This window comes from Pelophylax lessonae (genome assembly GCF_965119305.1).
Source record: "Pelophylax lessonae genome assembly, chromosome: 2".
Lineage (NCBI taxonomy): Eukaryota > Metazoa > Chordata > Amphibia > Anura > Ranidae > Pelophylax > Pelophylax lessonae.
The window spans coordinates 229,712,378-229,732,482 of record NC_138769.1 but is presented as its reverse complement, the minus strand read 5'-3'; the positions used below and the strand labels follow the sequence as shown (position 1 = coordinate 229,732,482).

The 20,105-nt window shown below is 44.9% G+C and overlaps 1 protein-coding gene across 6 annotated transcripts in view; it reads left to right on the top strand.

Annotated features, from left to right (window-relative positions):
* HIPK1 (homeodomain interacting protein kinase 1) overlaps positions 1–20,105 on the top strand; it is a 160,172-nt gene that overhangs the window by 107,402 nt on the left and 32,665 nt on the right. For all 6 annotated transcript variants that reach the window (XM_082244530.1, XM_082244529.1, XM_082244531.1 and 3 more), the window contains 2 exons: positions 7,664–7,886; positions 9,199–9,323. In XM_082244530.1, coding sequence (XP_082100656.1) covers positions 7,664–7,886; positions 9,199–9,323 — 348 coding nt within the window. The remainder of the gene's footprint in view (positions 1–7,663; positions 7,887–9,198; positions 9,324–20,105) is intronic.

The window sequence follows — 20,105 nt, the reverse complement described above, 5'->3', positions numbered from 1 at the left end:
AGTGCCTTAGGGTCCCTTGTTTGGGCCTTTGGCTGTTGGGGTGTTTTTACCCCTAGGTTACTTGTTCTTTCCTGGGTTGTTGCTCCTGTTGAGCACGTTTTCCTGTTGCCCAGTTGGTTCTCTTACTTTGGTAAGGTTCCTTTCTCTGATGTGGGTACTGCGTTGCTTTAGGCGCGGCTGCTTTTTTCCCACCCCTCATGTCTACACTGCTATGGGACGTCCCCATTAGTGACGAATATGAAGTGGTGGCGACTGTCGGAGGACGTAAGAGAAAACTGAATTTTTGTAAAATCTTACCTGTAAAATTCCTTTCTCTGAGTCCTCCGACAGTCGCCGCCCCCGCCCCTCTTTTGGGGTTTGTTTATGTACTCTACTGCTATGCTACTGAAACTGAGTTGGAAATGCAGGAAGCAGGGAGGTATTGACTGAGGGGACCACCCCCTGGGGGTGGGATATGCTAAAAGCTTTGATATTCATATATTCTGTTGCCTAGCCGCTCCTACGGAGCAAAGGTCAATAACCCCATTTGTGACGAATATGAAGTGGCGGCGACTGTCGGAGGACTCAGAGAAAGGAATTTTACAGGTAAGATTTTACAAAAATTCCGTTATTTCCATTTCTGGGTTATGGCCCCAACATTGCTCACTGGAACATTCAGAAGTTTAGAAATCCTTCTGTAACCAATGCTATCAGTATGTTTTGCAACAATAAGGTTGCAAAGGACTTGAGAGCTCTTGGCTTTTACCCATCAGACGTTTCTTGTGTGACGCCTTGGGTAGTGAGACACCTTTTTATAGGCCATTGGTTGAGACTGAACTAGCAGATATTAATTTGCACTGACAAGGGGTGGAATTGCTTTCTAACAACTGATAATTTTCATCTGGTGTCTTGGATTTCCATGCATTTTTTGCACCTCCCTTCATGCGTTAAATACCTTTTCCCTGTGCCATTCAATTTTATTATACACAACTTCATTTCTGAACTTATTTGTTTTGGTTTCTTTGTATGGGTTGTTACGACCTGTAGGTAAAGTTCCATATCAATAGCACCTTTAGAAATATATTTACCTAGAAAAATGGCGATGTGCTCAATGCTTTTACCCGCTGTGTGTGCAGTAAGAAAAGCATTGCTTGCATCCCCTTAAGCAAGGGAAACGTTTTAAAAACTTTGGCACAAACCAAATTTCAGTTTTAAAGGAGATCTGTTATTTGAAATGCAGCTCTTTGCTGACATCTGGAAAAAGCAGTGAGTCGCACACAGGGGCATGTAATGACATTTGTGGGGCCTTTATAAGAGTTGGTGAACTTGGTGATTTGTAAATGATCAACAACCCATTCAGTTCAAAATAAATCGACGTTTGTGTATAGATAAAACGTAAATACCTTTTTTTTTTTTCACATCACATATCCTCAGTTTCCTCTGTTCTCTGCTGCATAAGAGTTGGAGGGAGAAACCGCACACTTGTCTTCCCAGTGAGGTGGGGGGGGGGGGTGTCAGGACAAGTCTCATTATTGAACAAGTGAGTTCCAACCAGAGCTAGTGAATGGGACCATACTGTGAATACTGTGATCTGCCTAGTGTGGTCAGTTTTTATTGGGAAAGCAGAGGGACTGGCAGGAACACCAGGGATTTCACACAAAAGAAGCTATACAAAGAGAACAGGATACTTTTTCATACAAGTACATGGTACAACAGGCACCTATCAGGAATATGAAATGTTAGGTTTACCTATTCTTTAAAATTCTTATACTGATTGTGTAAAAGTGGGATTTTTTATTTTTTTGAGTTATTGAATATTATAGTGGCTGTAGACTGAGATAGAAAATTAGAATGGTGCTAAAACCCAACTTGGGACACAATTCAACCTGTCTATTTGTAAGACCATACCCCCTCTCCTCTGTGCCTTCTGCAAAACATTTTCTCTATCGTCCATCGACAGTGGGTTTATGCTTCTCCCATCAGGAGTAGTCTAGGCAGGAAAATTTTAATACACACGCCCAGGGGGCTGTCCCTCCAGACATAAACCCCCACTGCACAACCAAGCACATCAGTTTGTTTCTGCCTAGAGAAGGAGTAGGACCTAGGTTTCCTGCTGGGACTCCCAGTCTTTTTTTTTTTTTTTCTTTTCAGAATATTCACTTTTACTTTACTCACTTGCTAGCTAGTGTTCCTGGTGATCTACGAGCAACGATGCCAGCTGGGGCTTTGCACTGGATAATTTTAGATCCTTATGGTTTCCCCAGTCTGGCTTACGAGCGTGAGCAGGTTATAGTTCCGACCTAGGCCCCTGTGACATGGTACCTTGGGCTTGTCAGTCCCTGTTGTAGTTCCTAAAGCCTTTGTCGGTCCCTAGCCGCATGGTGTGCCGTGGGCGCCGCCATCTTAGGTGTGGGTAATGGAATTTCTTTCCCCATAGACTTGTATGGGGGCAGCCATTTTCCATGCAGCTTCCTATTGTTTTGTATGAGCATCCATCTTTGTGTAGCCCTGGTGCTATATTTGGCAGTGTATCCCTATCGGGCGACATCACTTCCTGTGTGGCCATTTCCTGCTGCTGAGCAAAGGTCACTTCCTGCTTCTCTCTCTCTCTCCATGCTGTGGAAGATTCAGGAAGCTGTGTCTGAGGTGGTAAAGTATTGAGGGTCCCTGCGAGCAGAAAGTTAAAGGATATACCATCGGTTTGGTTTAAAGGGGCTCCCTGCAGACCGCTGCGATCCGTGGAGGATACCGCGATCGACGTTCTTATCGCTACAGTACTCCGATTTTTGCAAATTGCACTATGGAGTCCCAAACTGGAATTTCACCCTCAGACCCACTCTGTGCGACTCCTGGACAGTCCAGGTCAGTCGCTGGCTGCGATTTCAGCTTCCCTGGAAAGCCTGACTGAAGTTGATTGTCATGAAAAAGATTGATAGCCGTAAAAGGCCACTGCCTTCATCTGTGGAGGTGTCCTCTGATTCAGAGGCTGGTGTGATAGCTCCGGATGCTTCCCTTCCTGAGGGGTCGCAGTCAGATGGTGAAGAGGACCTATCTTCAGCTACAGCGCGGGAATGTGCTTCGGTGGAAGCCCTGATTATTTCAGTGCTGGATACTTTAAAATTGCCCGATGAGCCCACACCGGCAAGGATGCGGGTGGCTTTTGACTCCCAGAAGTCTCCAAAAGCTGACCGGGTTTGCCCTTGTCCCAACACTTTTCACGATATTGTGAATGACCAATGACGGCGCATTAAGAACGTGTTTGTGGTGCCAAAACGCTTTAAACGCCAGTATCCTTTTGCTGAAAAGGTTTCCAACCGTTGGATGGTGCCACCTAAAGTGGACCATCATATTTCCAGATTAAACAAATCTACTCTTGTGCCTGTGGAGGATTCCCCAGTTTTTACGGACCCAGTGGACAGGCGGGTGGAATCCCTTTCCCGCTATCTTCACGTGCTGGCGGGTTCTATTTTTGAAACTGTTTTTTGTCTGCTAGTCTCAGATGGTGACGGAATGGATTAGGGCTTTGCGGGAGTCTTTGGACCCGGAGGCTGTTCCTCAGTATAGTTGGACCAGGTTATCCAGGCTCTGTTTTTTTCTGTGTGATGCGTCTATGGATGCGGCTCCCCTGGTGGGCATGGTTTTAAAGCGCATGGTCTGGTTGAAGAGCCGGTCGCTTGACCAAGCTTCTAAAAAAAAAAAAAAAAAAAAAAAAAAAAAAAAAAAAAAAAAAGCCTTAGCTGATCTTCCCATTCAGGGAGACAGGTTGTTTGGTGACTCATTGGATGAGCTGATCAAGGGCCTGACTGGCGGGAAGAGTATTCCTTTTTTTCATTCCTTCAAGGGTAAGATACCCCGTCCTAACCGTTTTTTCGTGCCTCCGGGGCATAAGAAAAAGGTAAGCAGTTCAAAGCTTCTGGAGGTGCTAAGAAACCCTGGGGCAAGTCCAAGGCCGGTCAGTCCGGTGCTGCAGACAAGTCCCCTTAAGCATGAAGGGGCATCCTCATCCATCTTAGGGGGGTGTCCTCAATTCTTTCAGGAACCATGGACTTCTTTCAGGACGAAATGGTTCGCAAACTGGTTTGTTCCGGGTACCAGATCGGATTCTGGTCCTGGTCAGGGGACAGGTTTTCCGGTCAAATCTTCACCTGTCTCCAGAGTGTTTGACGGATCTGCGGGAGGCTGTGCGAGGTCTACTGGCTCAAGGGGTGATTGTGCCAGTTTCCCTACAGGAACGCACTCAAGGTTTCTATTCAAACCTATTCACCATGCCCAGAAAGGAGGGCAAGGTGCGTCCAATCCTGGATCTCAAGGCTCTGAACCGCTTTGTGCGGGTGCAGAAATTCCGAATGGAGTGCATTCGGTCAGTGGTGGCATATTTGAATCTGACTTTTTGGCTTCAATGGATCTCAGTTGCGTATCTCCATGTCCCCATATTTGAGGGACATCAGCGATTCTTCCGCTTTGCGGCGGCAGAGGAGCAGTTTTAATTTGTGGCGTTACCCTTTGGTCTTGCCTCGGCTCTGAGTTTTTACCAAGGTCCTAGCCCCTGTGCTGGCCTTATTGTGTCAACGAGGTGTCTCTGTTGTGGGATATCTGGACGATCTCCTTTTGCGAGCAGTTTCCGTTTCGGATCTGCTGGAAAACGTCATCACCATTTGGACCCATCAGGACTTCGGGTGGACGATCAATGTCGCCAAATCTACCCTGACTCTATGCGGGTCACCTATCTGGGGCTGATCCTCGACTCTGCTCGGGCAAGGGTCTCCCTTGGACAAGCTTCAGAAATTGCAAAGGGCGGTCCAATTGCTGATGGAGGCCGATCAATCCTCCTTGCAGGCTTACATTAGAGCCCTAGGTCTGATGGTCTAAACCTTTGAAGCAGTCCCGTTTTGCAACAGAGATCCTCGGTCATTGGACTAGAAGATTCTGATGAGCCATCTCACGAAGTTGGCTCCCTTGGTGGATCTAGTCACCTGTCCTGTGCCATAGCAAGTCCTTCCTGCCGGTGTTTTGGACAGTGGTCAACACCGAACGCCAGCCTATCAGGCTGGGGTGGAGGGCTGGGGAGTCTGTGCTCAGGGGACTTGGGAGTCGGAAGAGTCTTCCTTGCCAAATCAATATTCTGGAACTGAGAGCGATCAAGCTCTGCCTGCTTCACTGGATGAGCCGGCTACACGGCTTTTTGGTTCGGGTCCAGTCGGACAATGCCACAGTCGTGGCTTACATCAATCAAGGGGGCACCAGGAGTGCCCTGGCGGCCAAAGAGGTGGCCTAAATTCTGGTATGGGCGGAACACAATGTGTCGGCTCTTTCCGTGGTCATCAGGTGTTGGATCGGGGGGAGTGGTCCCTGCATCCGGAGGGGTTTCATCTCCTGTGTTCTGTTTGAGTCTCGCCTCAACAGGAAAGTTCAGAGGTTTGTGGCCAGGTCTCGGGATCCTCTGGCTGACTCTACAGGCGCTGTGGGGGCTCCTTGGAGTCCGTATCGCCTGATCTATGCTTTCTTTCCGCTCATTCTCCTGCCAAGGTTTCTTCACAGGATGGCGATGGAAGGCATTCCGGGCCTTCTGGTGGCACCAGACTGGCCTTGGCAGTCTTGGTACGCAGAGCTGGTAAAAATGGTAGTGAATTCTCCATGGTGTCTTCCTTTGCAGGAAGATCTATCTCATGGACCGATCTTCCATCCTGCTTGGCTTTAACTGTTGATTCGGTGATTTCTATCCTTTTGAAGGCCAGGAAGTAGAAATCTAGCAAGATCTATCATCGTACGTGGAAATCATACATTTCTTGGTGTGACTCGCTGCAGCTGCACCCTCGCTTGTTTTCTATAGCTAGGGTTTTGGCCTTTTTACAAAAGGGGTTAAGCAGCGCTTGGTGTTGGGTACTATCAAGGGCCAGGTTTCGGCCTTGGCCATTTACTTCCAACGTCCGTTGGCTGCTCATAGTTTGATTTGCACCTTCGTTCAGGGGGTGTGTCATCTGGCCCCTCCGAGGAGATCCCTATTACCGCCGTAGGATCTTAAACTGGTTTTCTGTTCAAAAGCCTCCTTTTTGAGAATATTGGGGAGAATTCTCTGCTTGCTTTGTCGCAGAAGGTTGCCTTCCTAGTGGCTTTCACTTCTTAACCCCAGAGTCTAGGTTGGCGGCATTGTCCTGTTCGCCTTATTTGGTGGTCCATAGGGATAAAGTGGTCCTCCGACCTAATCTGTCCTTTCTTCCTAAGGTGGTGTCGGATTTTCACCTGCATGAAGACATTGTGTTGCCTGCCTTATGTCCTAAACCTAAACATCACAAGGAAGTTGCTTTTGCACTTTCTGAATGTGGTTTGGGCAATAAGTGTTTATCTGACGGTTACTGAGACCTTCAGGAAGTCGGACTCTTTGTCCTTCCAGATGTTCCTCGCAAAGGTTTGGCTGCATCCGCTGCGACTATTTCGAGATGGATCAGGCAGGCGGTTGTTCAGGCTTATTCGATCAAGGGTCAGGTTCCTCCGTTCCCTGTGAAGGCGCATTCTACTAGAGTGCTGAGTGCCTCATGGGCTTTTCACCATCAGGCTTCTGCTGTACAAGTTTGTAAGGCAACGACTTGGTCGCCTGTGCACACCTTTACCAAATTTTACAAGGTGGATTTGTTGACTTCTTCGGATGCCTCTTTTGGCCGCATGGTTTTGCAGGCTGCTGTTTCATAAGAGAATGTTTTTTTGTACTTCTCTTCTGGGTTATCTGGGTGAGCTCCTGTTTGGATATACTCCATGTTGCCCGGTTGGCTACGTTTTTAGCCTTTTGGAGTTGACGTTACTGTTTGGTTGCGATTTCCCACCTTTCATCCCTATACTGCTTTGGGACATCCCACTCAGCTCAAGAAGATGAGGCTGCATCTTTCGACGGACGATAGAGAAAATAAGATTTTTGTAAGATCTTACAGTAAAATCTTTCTCTGTAAAATCTTTCTCTGATGTCCATTGAAAGAAGCAGCACCCACCCCTCTGGGGCTGGTTCTGTAGGTCTTCACTGCTTTTAAACTAAACTGATGTGCTGGGTTGTGCAGTGGGGGTTTATGCCTGGAGGGACAGCCCCCTGGGTGTGTATTCAAATTTTCCTGCCTAGACTACTCCTGATGGGAGGAGCATAAACCCACTCAGCTCATGGAGATGAGGCTGCGTCTGTCGATATCAGCGAAAAAAAAGATTTTACGATAAGATCTTACAAAAATCATTTTTTTTTTTTTTTTTTTTTTTCTAGTCTTAGTGATATGCTCTTTCAAAGTCCTGGTTTCCTTGAACTGTCTTATTTTCTGTCCCCAGCACCAGACACCTTTTTGCCTGCTCACAATCTGCACAGTGACTGGTCCCATCACTAATGCCATATAGTTCTTCGCTTTGTTGTGCTGATGTAAACATGTCAGTGAAAAGAGACTTATGGGCAGGATTACCTGCCCTTTTTCTTCTCTGCCTCCCTTGGTACCAGTGCCGACGGCCTCCTTTCCTGTAGTGCTCACTCAGTGGAAATTAACTATAGCACATTTGAGACTTAAGTGAGGTACACACTATAAAATGATTTTCCTTAATGTTAACCAGCAAATCGGAACCAATAAAGGAATTTTTATGAATATTCTCCTACGACAAAAGGCTTTTTGTTTCTGATCATGTGCAGTCTTTCATTTCTGATTTTTTTTTTTTTTTTTAGGCTAGTGTGCTGGCTTCAAGTTCATCCGCAACCGCTACGCTTTCCCTGGCAAATTCAGATGTCTCCCTGCTAAACTATCAGTCAGCTCTTTACCCGTCCTCTGCAGCTCCAGTGACTGGTGTCACACAGCAAGGTGTCCCTCTACAGCCAGGAGCAACTCAGCTCTGCACCCAGACAGATCCATTCCAGCAGACGTTTATTGTTTGTCCTCCAGCATTTCAAGGTAAACTGTTAGTTATTGGGTTCCCTATCCGGTAAATCTCTACAGTACTGTCTGTACTTTAGTGAAAGATTTGTTGCCTCAGTTTCATGCACAGTCACGCTTAAAACACTGGAGTGTGCATAGTTGGCCATACACTAGTAAAATTTTGTTTGAAAATGTTTTCCGAACGAACATTTCCATTTTTTTTTTTTTTTTGAGCCAATGCAACATTTTATTTCTATTTATTTATTCTTTAACCATAGTAACAAGAATATTTGAAAACAAAAGAGAAACCTCTTAAGAGGAAGTAAACCCTCAGAAAAAAAACAAAAAAACAAAAACCCCTGTAAGACAAAGGCATAATGAGCTAGTATGCATAGCATACTAGCTCATTATGAAATACCTACCCAAGAACGAAGCCCCCGCAGTGCCGCCCGCTCAGCGCCAGGATGGCCGACATGTTTGGCCGTCCTGGTTCGATTTCTCCGGCCATCTGATTGGCCGGAGGCGCAATTACGTCACTCCCCCGCATGCGCATGGGAGCCGCCGTTCACGGCACAGGGGTCTGAAGGAACGGCACGGGTGGCCGTACCTTCAGAGCGCATGCGCCGATGACGTCATCGGCTACATTAAAAGTAAATATCTCCTAAACGGTGCAAGTTTAGGTGATATTTACAGTACCTATAGGTACAAGTTCAAAGATGGTTTACAACCTCTTCAAATGAATTTGTAATGGTGTATGTGGTTATCCTTTTGGAAATTCTATTCATACCAATATTGAGGCTTTATGTACACTAGCGTTTTTTATAAGCTCCAAAAATGCTAGAAAAAAAGCATTTTTTGTGCTAGCTTGTAGCAGTGTTTTAGTATATTTTTAGAAGTTTTTAGGAGTGTTAGCGCTTTTACCATACATGGGGGAAAAAAATGCTCTTAGATGCTGAATCTCCAAAAAATGCTAAATAGCCTAAATTAGTGTGCATGGCATTTTCAAATGTACTGATGGGATTTTTCATATGAAGGTTCAAATGAAAATCTACTGGTGAATGGCCAGCTTTATTCTCAGGACTACAAGGTCTGAATGTGGTTTCAGGCATTCCCATAGGACAATGTTATCAGGCCTAATACATAGAAGCATACACAGGCAAACCTAAAATAATTGCATTCATACATGCCTCTTTGATTTTTTTTTATTTCTTTTTTCCCCAGAAGGGAATTTGTAAGACCTTTCTATGAATGTGAAACCTAGATCACAATTTCTTCCAACTAACTTATGCAACTTTAGATACAGCTTTCAAGTCATGTAGTTTAAAATTTTAAGTGTATTATCTTTAAGCTGCTGGCCTTCAAGCAACTACCAAGCATTCCGGCTTTCCTGTTCGCATGGACAGTAGCGTTCCTATTGTGCCACAAGCTCCTGCTGCTCAACCTCTCCAGATCCAGTCGGGAGTCCTGACACAGGTAATTCAATATCTGTGTGAATGGCTTGAATTAAATGTTTAATTGCTGCTATATTTAGGTAGCACCGCTTCTAATTCATGACATGTATTCTTAACAAGCATTAGCTTGTATAATGCTAGCAGGTAAATAATTTTGTAAAAACCTGACACTCTCAATATTGACTGCCTTATGCTTCCATTCCTATGTGCTTAGTGAACCTGTGCTTTGCCCATGCCGGCAACATAAACTACCAGCTAAAGTACATAATTTTATTTCGGTGCGGTATTTCAAAATTGGCTAAATCAAAAAAAAATAAAAAAAATGTAACCTTTGTTGATCCAGTATAGAAACGAGTGTGAACGAGCCCTATGTTGACCCAGTATAGAAATGAGTGTGAACAAGCCCTAAAGGACTTGAATTCCTTGTAATATGGAATCGTATACATATGCAAGTGGTTCCTAGTCTTTAGGGAGTCTATTTGTTGATCTTTGATACATCAAAGAAATTTATCAGTACACCTAGATTATAAATGTACTGACATTTTTTCTTTATAATTTTGTAAGCTGCCAGGGTTTTTAATCAGCAGAAGTCCTTCAGAACTCCTGGCATTTGGTTTCTGATGTCTTCACTGGTAAAAGTTGGCTGGCCGTGCCTGCTTTTGCCCTGTAATTTCAGAAATAACGAATGTAGCAATGAGCGCTTAATTCTTTCTAAAGAGAATCTTTTTGAATTGCATATTTTTCGAGAATCTGAATCTCCACTCAAGTTGTGAAGTGGGTGTAGCCTAACCTCTGTCTGGAGTGTGTGCAGTTATTTTGTTGTAGCTGTTATGTCTCTGGCCTAACAGACATGTCAGTCCAGTATTCTGTAATGGCCCCACACAGGGTTGACATGTCACCTGCCTGAGCTTGGTGCTTGATAACTGACACCCTGTCTAGGCTGCTAAAGGGTAAAAATGTCAGTTAAAACCCATTAGTTTTCATGTCATTCTGACAGTCTAACATGCCATCCAGTCTGTTATGACTTTTTTTGATTATCAGCACTGAGCTGGAGATGGGTTGGGCTTACAGGTTGGATCTCAATCGGACACCTCTGCACTGACAGGTTATACAAAGTTATAAAAAAATAAAATTCGGTAATCCCTTAAAGATAAAGTTACTTTCACTATGTTTTAGGTGGGGAGGTTCCACTTATTAGATGCCTGTTGGTGAATTCTTTATCACTGAATTGTCTAGTAAAGTTCAGCTTCAAGTTATCTTTGTGTTTAGTGGGCCAGACGGGAAGTGTAAAATAAAAAAATGATTGTTCTATGTTAATGTATTAATGTTTTTTGTTAATGGATTAATGTTTTTTTGGGAAATTCTGAGTTTCAAGTCTTTATTAAAATCAGTGTGTAATTTAGCAGAAATTAAGCAATACTGCGCTTTTTAATTCCAGTTGGTCATTATATGGGAAGGGTCTCATTGTATAAAAGAAAAGCTCACTTGCTTATTACAGCAAGTAAGGCTCCCGTTTATTTTCTGCACTAGTAGAATTCCTTTGTTTTATGGCCAATATAGGTGGATCTTTTGTATATGCAAAGGTAAACCTTTTTTCATTTTAGACTTTTTACCAGAGCAAGAGGTGAGGGGAAATCCTGCAGTGGGTACAAATGTTCAGTGACAACTATGTAAGATAGAAGTCTCCACGTTTTGTGGACATTTCCTCGAAGTTTCCATTTGGTCTCCAAAGCAAGAAATTATGGGAAGCCTTCCCTGTGTAGTACAGACAGCAGAAAAAAAATGACCGCATGAATTAAAGGGAAAAAAAGCTATACATACTTTAATGTTTGGATTATATGCATATGTGGGGTTTATACACAAACAGCTTTGTGGAATATATGCGCGCGTGGGGTTTATAAATGTATAGTTTTTGTGGTTAATGACTGAAATCTTGCCATTAACAGTTGCATGTTAAATGGGTCTCGGTAATAAAATCAAGAGGAAGGAAACACAGGTGTGTCCACAGCACACAGCTGGATTCCATGAGTTAAAGCATATAATTGGTTGATTTAGACAGCACCTCTGCTTTCATTTTGTATGTTGTCTCTCTTGTCAATTTGAGACGTTATATCTAGATCAGCATTTCTCAACCTTTCAGTCAAGGCACACTTAAAAATTCTGCACACAATCTCAAAGCACCCCAATTTAGCATGTAAAAAACAAAATAGTTTTACATCAAGCAATGGTATCTACACACATAGGGCACCCAACATTGTAGGTGATTTAATCTTACAAAGCAAACATACTTTTTTCACACTGGTACAGACCAGTATTCCAGTTTATTCCCCCCCCCCCCCCCTCCGTTTTCTCTCAGTTAATAGGACCCCACTGTTTGCAGGGAGTGGCAAACAAGGATGTGTGCACCCTTTGTGCTCCGTAATAACCTATTATGTCATTGGTTGTCAGGATGCTAGTGGCTGGCCTGCATGGTGCCCAAAGTTGTATTGCAGCACAATAAAACCTTTGGCTTGGATCTGAGTCACAAAAAGGTGCAGGTTTAATCAACCCTCTGGCTTGACAATTTTTGGGCAATGTGGGGCAATTTTTTGGCATTTTGCCAGGGCATTCCTGAAGAACTCAGAAGGCAGCCCATGGTTCCATGACACCCTGGATGAGAGAGGCTGATCTAGAATATCTTTACCTGGTTAGGTTATCAGAAATGTTAGGTCACAAATTAAATTGCACCCATAAGTTCAGTTTTAATCTCTCCGCGTGTGGTACAGCGTTTTGGGTTAACAGAATAAATGCTGAATGTTACTCTAAAGGAGGCTTACCCCATGTTTGATTTCAAAAGTCGGTTCCTTTTTGCTTTAAAGGAAGTTGTCACCAGTAGTATCCACTCTGTCCCTACTAGGTAATACTTCTCACAAATTACTCAGAGAAATGTACAGTTAGGATTTGGTCTCCGTAAAGGATTGGTGCGTTGAAAAGCTTACAGTTCTCTAAATGCTTTCCAGACTGCTGCCACCAGGGATGCCGTTTGTGCACACCAATGATTACATTGCTAAATAAAGACATGCATTTTGAAAAGCCATTTTTGAATCAAGTTCTGTTAGAAAAACAAAGTGAGCTGTTTCACTGCTCAGAATCCACTCTCCTCAAGTTAATTGTGCCCATCTGAAAACTGATCATGGCTTACGCACAGCCATTGATCTCAAAGTAATTTGTCTAAAAATACATTGGGCAGCTTTTGTTGGAAGAGAAAAATGCCTTGAATAAGTGGTGTTTCTTTGAGGTTTTTATAATGGAAACATGACCTCAGAGCAGACTTCTGGAAACTGAATGCAGGGCTATGAATCAGCCACACAGGATGCTAATAATAAGCATTTGTACTGGAGTACAGTAACTGTGCAGGTGGAAGAGATTTGTGACATTTTTTTTTTTTTTTAAGTGTCCTTTCATTCCAGCCTATCAACTCTGCTTCTCCTGCTTTTTTTTTTTTTTTTTTTTTTTACCAGGAGAATTTTATTTTTTTCTTTTCTCTCGACTCAACTTATTTTCTTTTTCGTTCATTGACTGACACAGCTCCTGATCCTCTTAACCATTGAGTTATACTACCCCCCCCCCCTACAGGAGTAGGACACTAGGCAGGAAAAAAGTCTGGCTACTCCTATGAGCAGTTCCAGGGGCTATACTCCCTCTGCTATAGGTATTTTTTTTTTCCCCCTCCCTGCCTAGTCAGGAGTAAAGACTTTTTTTTTTTTTTTTTTCCTCCTGGTTTTTTGAGATCTACAAGCACCTGCCGGACTGGATGACAGGCTGAATAATCTAGATCCAGTGGGCACCCCAGTTTGGTCAGCGTGCACAAACCTAAGCTCCGCGCTAGGTCAGCTGCGACATAGCCCCACCAGACGGTGGCTGGCCTGTGAGTTAAAACGCCTTGCGAGGTTGCATACGACCGGGTCTTGGCCTGATTAGCAGTGTTCCTCCTGGCGGACAGTCCCCCATTTCGATGGAGGGGTTCTGTCTGGAGCAGTGCCCGTCTGGTTCCTGGTATAGTAACTGTCCCCCCTGGAGGGTTTTAGGGTGGACCTGGGCTCCTCCTTGGGACGGTCAGACCCCCGGGTTTCCCCTCCTCGTGTCAGACACCCCCCCCCCTTCATCTGTCCCCCTATCCTACCCCCCTCTCCACTTATGCTGGGGCTGTGTAGGTGGTCTGGTCCACCTCCTGGGGTGGGGGCAGTGCGCTAGAGGATCCTCTCCTGCTCTGCTGAGGATCGCTTGTTGCTTTGTGCCTGGCGACTGGGTGGTGCGGCTAGCGCGGTGGGGGTTTTCCCTTTGCAGTGTTACTTTTTTTGTGGGGTCTCCCTGATGACCCGTAGTCTTTTGGGAGCACATCTCCCCACCTGATCCCCTCTAGGACTGTGGGGCTCTCCGGGTCCCAACCATCCATCAATGCTCTGATGGCCTTCCTGCAGTTCGTTCCTTCTGCAGGCTACTAAGGGTAAGAACCCTCGTTGTGGACATGGGTCCTCTTTGGCTCAAAGGTTAAATCCCTCAGGTCGACTGACAAGTGCTCAGAGCCTGTATCGGGGTGTTGGCGTGGTCTTGGCTGGTTCCCGGACCCGTGGATTCCCCCGGTACAAGAACAAGTGGGTCCACAAGGTCATTCGGTCTGGCTAAAAGATTACGTTTCGTTCTTCCTTCTGACGTGCGACTGTCCCCGGTCCACTTACAGGCTTTTTTTATTGACCTTTTACTTTACGGATGAGGTTCCCGATTCCTACTTCGGAATGTTTTCAGGGGATTTACTCAAACTTGTTTACAGTCCCCAGGAAGGAAGGCAAGGTCTTCCAATTCTGTACCTCAAGGCGCTGAACTGCTTTGTGCGGGTCCAGATGTTCAGAATAGTCCGTGTGGTTGTTTCTTCTCTGCATCAGGGGGATTTTATTGCCTCTGTCGACATCAAGGACGCTTACCTTAACATTCCAATATGTGTCGGTCTCCAGTGCTTCTTCTGCTTTGTCACGGGAGAGGAGCATTTTCAGTTTGTGGCGTAGCCTTTTGGTCTCGCCTCTGCTCCTCAGGTCTTCACGAAAGTGTTGTCCCAGCATTGTTATGCTAATGGGATATCATGGTACTGGGCTATTTGGATGTCCTGCGAGCGGAGTCTCTTGATCTGGTGGAAAACCTGGAAATCACCTTACGAGCTTGAGGGAATTTGGCTGCATTCTGAATCTTTGTAAAGTCTGCTCTGGTTCTGTCCACAAGCCGGGTCTGACTCTGAAATCGGCCTTAGCCAGAGTGCTCTTCCTCTGGACAAATTCCATAAATTACAGGCTGCAAGCGTCTCCTGCTGTCCAGCAGATGGTCATCCCTCCAGACTTGCATATGGGTGCTGGGCCTGATTGTGTCTACCTTTTGAGGCGGTTGTTTGCCCAGTTTCACATGAGGTCCTTGCATGGGAGATTCTGGCCAAATGGAACAAGAGCTTAGCCCGGGACTGAAAGAGTCCCTGATATGGTGGCATCGTTCTTCGGCTGGGCAAATCCTTCCTCCCCTTGTATTGGACAGTGGTTACCACAGATGACAGCCGGTCCAGTAGGGTAGGTGTCCTCTGCTAATTCTGCTCAGGGGATCTGGTCACTGGTAGAGTCCCGACTACTGATCAATGTCTCGAACTCCGAGCGATCAGACTGTGCCTGGACCATTGAACAGATCGTCTTCAGGCATGTCCAGTGCGTATTCAATCAAACAATGCCACGCCCATGGCTTATGTCAGTCATCAGGGGGGCACAAGAAGTATCCTGGATACTCTATAGCAGGGGCCATGAACACCACATATTTTCAAATGCAATTCCGCGAGAGCCATACACTATATTTCAGGGGTCAGGAACCTTTATTTAAGTAACAGTGACGAATTGCAAAAAATGGCCTGGTCATTAAGGGGGTAAAACCTTCCAGGGTTGAAGTGGTTAAAGGAGCTGAAATGTTAAAGTTGACTTCCCCTTTTTACACTAGTGCAATTTGCAGGGCACGACAATGGAAAAGAGAAAAAAACCTTAGCGCAAACAAAGTGGATGTGTAGCCCATATGTGCCAAAATCTCAGTGTCTGGGGAAATGTTATTAAAAAATACCACTGTATATACGGCTGCAGGCCTGCAGCACTTCAGTGGGGGTATTGGGAGCCTCTGTAAACTGTGAATAAAAGATAAAAAAGAAGATGCAGTCTAGCCTATAATTTTTTGCTTTGTTGCGTCCCTGTCTCAACTTAGTAATTGCAAATAATCTTTCTGAAAGAGTATTTGCAATTACTTGAGACAGCGGAAGCACAGAATGCAAAATATTTACACTGACGAGTCTGGCTGACCTGTCGCTTCAGGACCTCCCTCGGCTCTACGCTGAGCCTGCGCTGCAGCCTGGAGAAGAGGGAGGTGGTGGGTGGAGTAAATTTAGGAGCGGAGGAGGAATTTGACCATTGCCCTTGCTCTCCCGCTGTCACGTGACGACGCTGACGTCACGTGACATCACTGGTTGCTAGACGCCAAGCAGCATACTAGCAACCAGTGTGGCCACAGCGCGCAGGCATGGACTCGACTCGGGGCTAATAATGATATACTCGGAACAGTAGACCCTATTTGTCTGCGAGCCAGATGCAGCCATCAAGAGCCACGTCTGGCTCGCGAGCTATAGGTTCCCGACCCCTGCTCTAGAGGTAACAGGCATTCTAAGGTGGGCAGAACGGTTTGTTCCAGCCCTCCCTGCCCTACACATTCCCGTGGTGGAAAACTGGTAGCTGGATTACCTCAGGCGTTGGACCAAGGGGAGTATTCGATACATCCGGTGGTGTTTCATCAGTTGTCTCCAGTGGGGAATCCCAAAGGTTTATCTGTTTGCTTCCCGGCTCAACAGAAAGGTGCAGAGGTTTTTGGCTGTCACGGGATCCTTTTGCAGACACCACAGATTTCCTTTTGCAGACTTCCCTCCTCTCAAGCTTGTGCCAAGACTTCCACACAGGATCGAGGCAGAAGGGTTTCCGGTCATAGTGGCTCCCGACTGGTCTTGGTGAGCTTGGTAAGCTTACCTGGTGCCGCTGGTCCCCGACGTTCCTTGGAAGCTTCCTCTCGGGGAGGATCTGCTTTCCCAAGGACCACTCTTCCGTCCTGCTTTACAGTCATTAATCAGTGTTTCCAACGCTGTTTAAAAGCTAGGAAACCTACGAAGATCTACCGTCATACGTGGAAGAGGTACATTGCGTGGTGTGAGTCTCTTGGGGTTCATCCTCGCTCTTGTTTGGTGGCTCGGATCTTGGGCTTCCTTCAATGTGGGGTTGAGCAGAAGCTGGCCTTGAGTACTATGAAGGGTCAGGTGTCTGCCTTAGCGACCTTATTTCAATAGCCCTTGGCCACATACTCCCTGGTGCATAATTTTCTTCAGGGAGTTAACCACTTGACACCTCCATTGTGGTCTCCCCGTTGCTGCTTTGGGACCTTTGATTTGGTGCTTTCCAGAAACCTCTTTTTTGAGAATCTTCGGGAAATTCCCCTGCTTACGCTGTCCCAGAAGAAGGCCTTTTTGGTGGCTTTCACCTCTGGTTGCAGGGTGTTGGATTTGGCGGCGTTATCCTGACGTTCACCTTACAGGTGGTTCAATGATTAGGTGGTTCTTCGCCCCTGTCGTCCCAGGTTGTCTGTTTTTTTTTTTTTTGCATGCCTTGGATGTGGACTGGGCAATTGGGGTGCATCTGGTAGCTACGGGGTCTTTTTAGGATGTCAGATTCCACTATTTGTGCTTACAGATGGGCCATGGAAAGGGTTGTCCGTTTTTTTTCTCTGCTACCTTTTCCAGATGGATCAGACAGATGGTGGTTTAGGTCTATTCCACCCAGGGTCAGGTTCTTCCTTTGACTGTTAAGGCGCATTCTACTCGGGCGCTCAGTGCCTCCTGGACTTTAAGTCATCAGGCGTCAGTAAAACAGGTTTGCAAGGTGGCCTCCTGGTTGTCAGTGCACACTTTCACAAAGTTCTATAAGATGGATGTGTTGGCATCTGCGGATGCTTCCTTTTTGGCTGCAAGGTTTTGCAGGCTGCTGTATAGAGGACATGGTTCTATTTGAGGGTGTATTGTTTTTCCGGGTGAGCTCCAGTTTTGGTTGAGCTGCTGTTTACCTGGTTGGCTATAGTTAGATTTGGGAATTTTTTTCGCTGTTCCCACCCTTCATGTTAAACACTGCTTTGGGACGTCCCAATGGTAAGGGGATCAGGAGCTGTGTCCGTCAATGAAAATTAATACGATTTTTGACTTTCTGTAAAAATCCATTTCTCTGATTCTTGACAGATGCAGCACCCACACTTTGTGGAGTTGTGATTCTTCTGACACGGCTTGTAACAATACAGAGTATCTATAGCAGAGAAAGAGAGTATACCCCCTGGGACTGTCCATAGGCGTAGCCAGACTTTTTTTTTTTCTGCCCAATGTCCTACTCCTGTAGGTGGCAGTATAACCCAATGGTTGAGGATCAGGAGCTGTCCGTCAATGAACATCAGAGAAATGGATTTTACGGTAAGTCAAAAATCCAATTTTTGCTGTTATGTAACAGTAGCCAGTTACCTATAATTCAGAAAAAAAAAAGTTTTTCAAAATAAATCCTTTATGCTCAATTTTAAAAAGCATCATGGCTAGTCAAACGGCTAGAAAGCTAGAAATCCAATTATTTTACATTGGGAAATATAAACTCATTTTTGTTTACTGTTTCGTGGAATTGCATGTTGGCTACTTAGATTTAGCAATGTTCACACCAGGTCACAAATCCTAGTTGCTAAACGTCCCACCCCCTTGTAAGATCTACAGCACCTAGAAGTTTGGAAATGGGTTCTGATTTTTCAGACTGGCAGATTTTGGTTTTAAAAGCACCAGTACTGTAATGAGCATAATCTTGTAAAATAAAATTGTAGGGAGGTGATTTGTTTACTGTGACGTTTTTATGTAATTTTAAAGATTAAGGCCAGTTTGATAGCATATTACCTTACAAGTGCTTGCAGGTTAACCCTTTAAGCTGGATGTGATATTCTCAGTTTAGTATTTCAGACTCATCTGTACAAGATGTAAATTTTTTTTTCCCATGGCCTCCTTGCAACAAGCGCATACCAATAGGAAAGTGCTCAACTGTAATTGTTTGCATCCCACACTGGCATGGGACACAAGGTCTAAAAATGTATTTAAAGTTAAATGGCAGTAGCCGTTTTTCCTACTTAAGCTGTGACATTTTACTCTAAAGGTTATATGCGCATGTTAAAAGCTTCTGTTGGCTTTGTAGAATTTGGAATATCCTATTTTTGTTAAAATTTTCAACTTTTTTTTATTAAATTTCTTTCCTTTTTATCGGATTTTTATTGGTGTCTCAAACTCCAAAAAAATATTACTTGCATATGTGATAAACCTGCTTTTGCAGCAGCCTTATTTTAATTTCAATCTAGGAAACATTTACCTTATTCTACCAAGTGGGTTCTTTTAGGGATGGAGAGAAGCATCTGATTTTGGGCTGCAGGTTCTGATTTCTGCCACTGATCTGGAACAGGAACAAAAAGCTACTGAGGCTAGAAAAGTCAAAACTCCCCTCCATCCTGCTCCTTCAAATTTTCTAGACACTGGCTAAAAATGGATGGCAATTTGGCCCTACTAACAATTCGAAAAACACGTTTTAAAACTAAAAGCTTAAGTGATGAAGCCATATTTTGAAGTGGAATGAACTCAAGAAGTGAAAATGTGTTATAGGGAAAATTTTTTTTTAGAAATGTCCTCATGTATATCTGCAGTGTGTGGGATTAGGACACTCTTGCCTCTGACTGCTAGTCTCAGGAGCTTTAGAGAGATTTGGTGGTCGCTGCAGTGATGCTGACTTTGTTCTCGGTGGAGTCTGACACGAGAAAGCAGAAGGCCTGCACCCTAGATGGCCACCCCCCCCCTTAGTGATTCTCCTGCCTTGCAATATTAGTCATTTTCAGTTCCCAGACTACCTGCATGCAGGTTATATGTACTGCCTATTTGCGAAGTTGTCTTTCAAATGCAGTTTTTTGGGAAAATATACACTTCATTGAATGAAAAAATAAATAAGTGTTAAAGATGTTTAACGCTGGGAGCCATGAAAGAATCGTGATCTTCTAAGCAATCCAATCTGCTGGGTTTGTGGTATAGCTGGCAACACTGGTTATAGTGGCAACCCGCTGGTTGAATGAAAAAATTGGATTTTTGACTTATTGTAATATCTGATCTTCATTAACGGACACAGCTTCCTTACTGTAAAATCTATCTGATGTTCATTGATGGACACCGCTTCGCATCTTCATAACCGTTGAGACGTCCCAAAGCAGTGTTAAACAGCAGAAAAATTCCCAAGGCTAACAAGTAGCCAGCCAGGCAACAGGAGCTCAACCAGAACTGGAACCCACCTGAAAAAAAAATACACCCTCGAGGAGGGTCAGGACCTCTAAACAGCAGCCTGCAAATCCTTGTGGCCAAAAAAAGCATACAGACGCCAACACATCCACTTTATAAAACTTTGCGAAGTGTGCACTGACGACCAAGTGGCCACCTTGCAAACCTGTATCACTGATGACGGGAAGCCCATGAGGCACTGAGCGCCTGGGTAGAGTATCTTTACAGGAAAGGAGGAACCTGACCCTTAATAGAATAAGCCTGAACCACAGGCAGAAGCAGCCAGCCCCTTGCGAGGTCCATATGTGAGGACAAACTGAGTCTGACTTTTGAAACGACTCTGCAGCTGCCAGGTACCCCCTGATTGCCTGAACCACATCCAAGGAA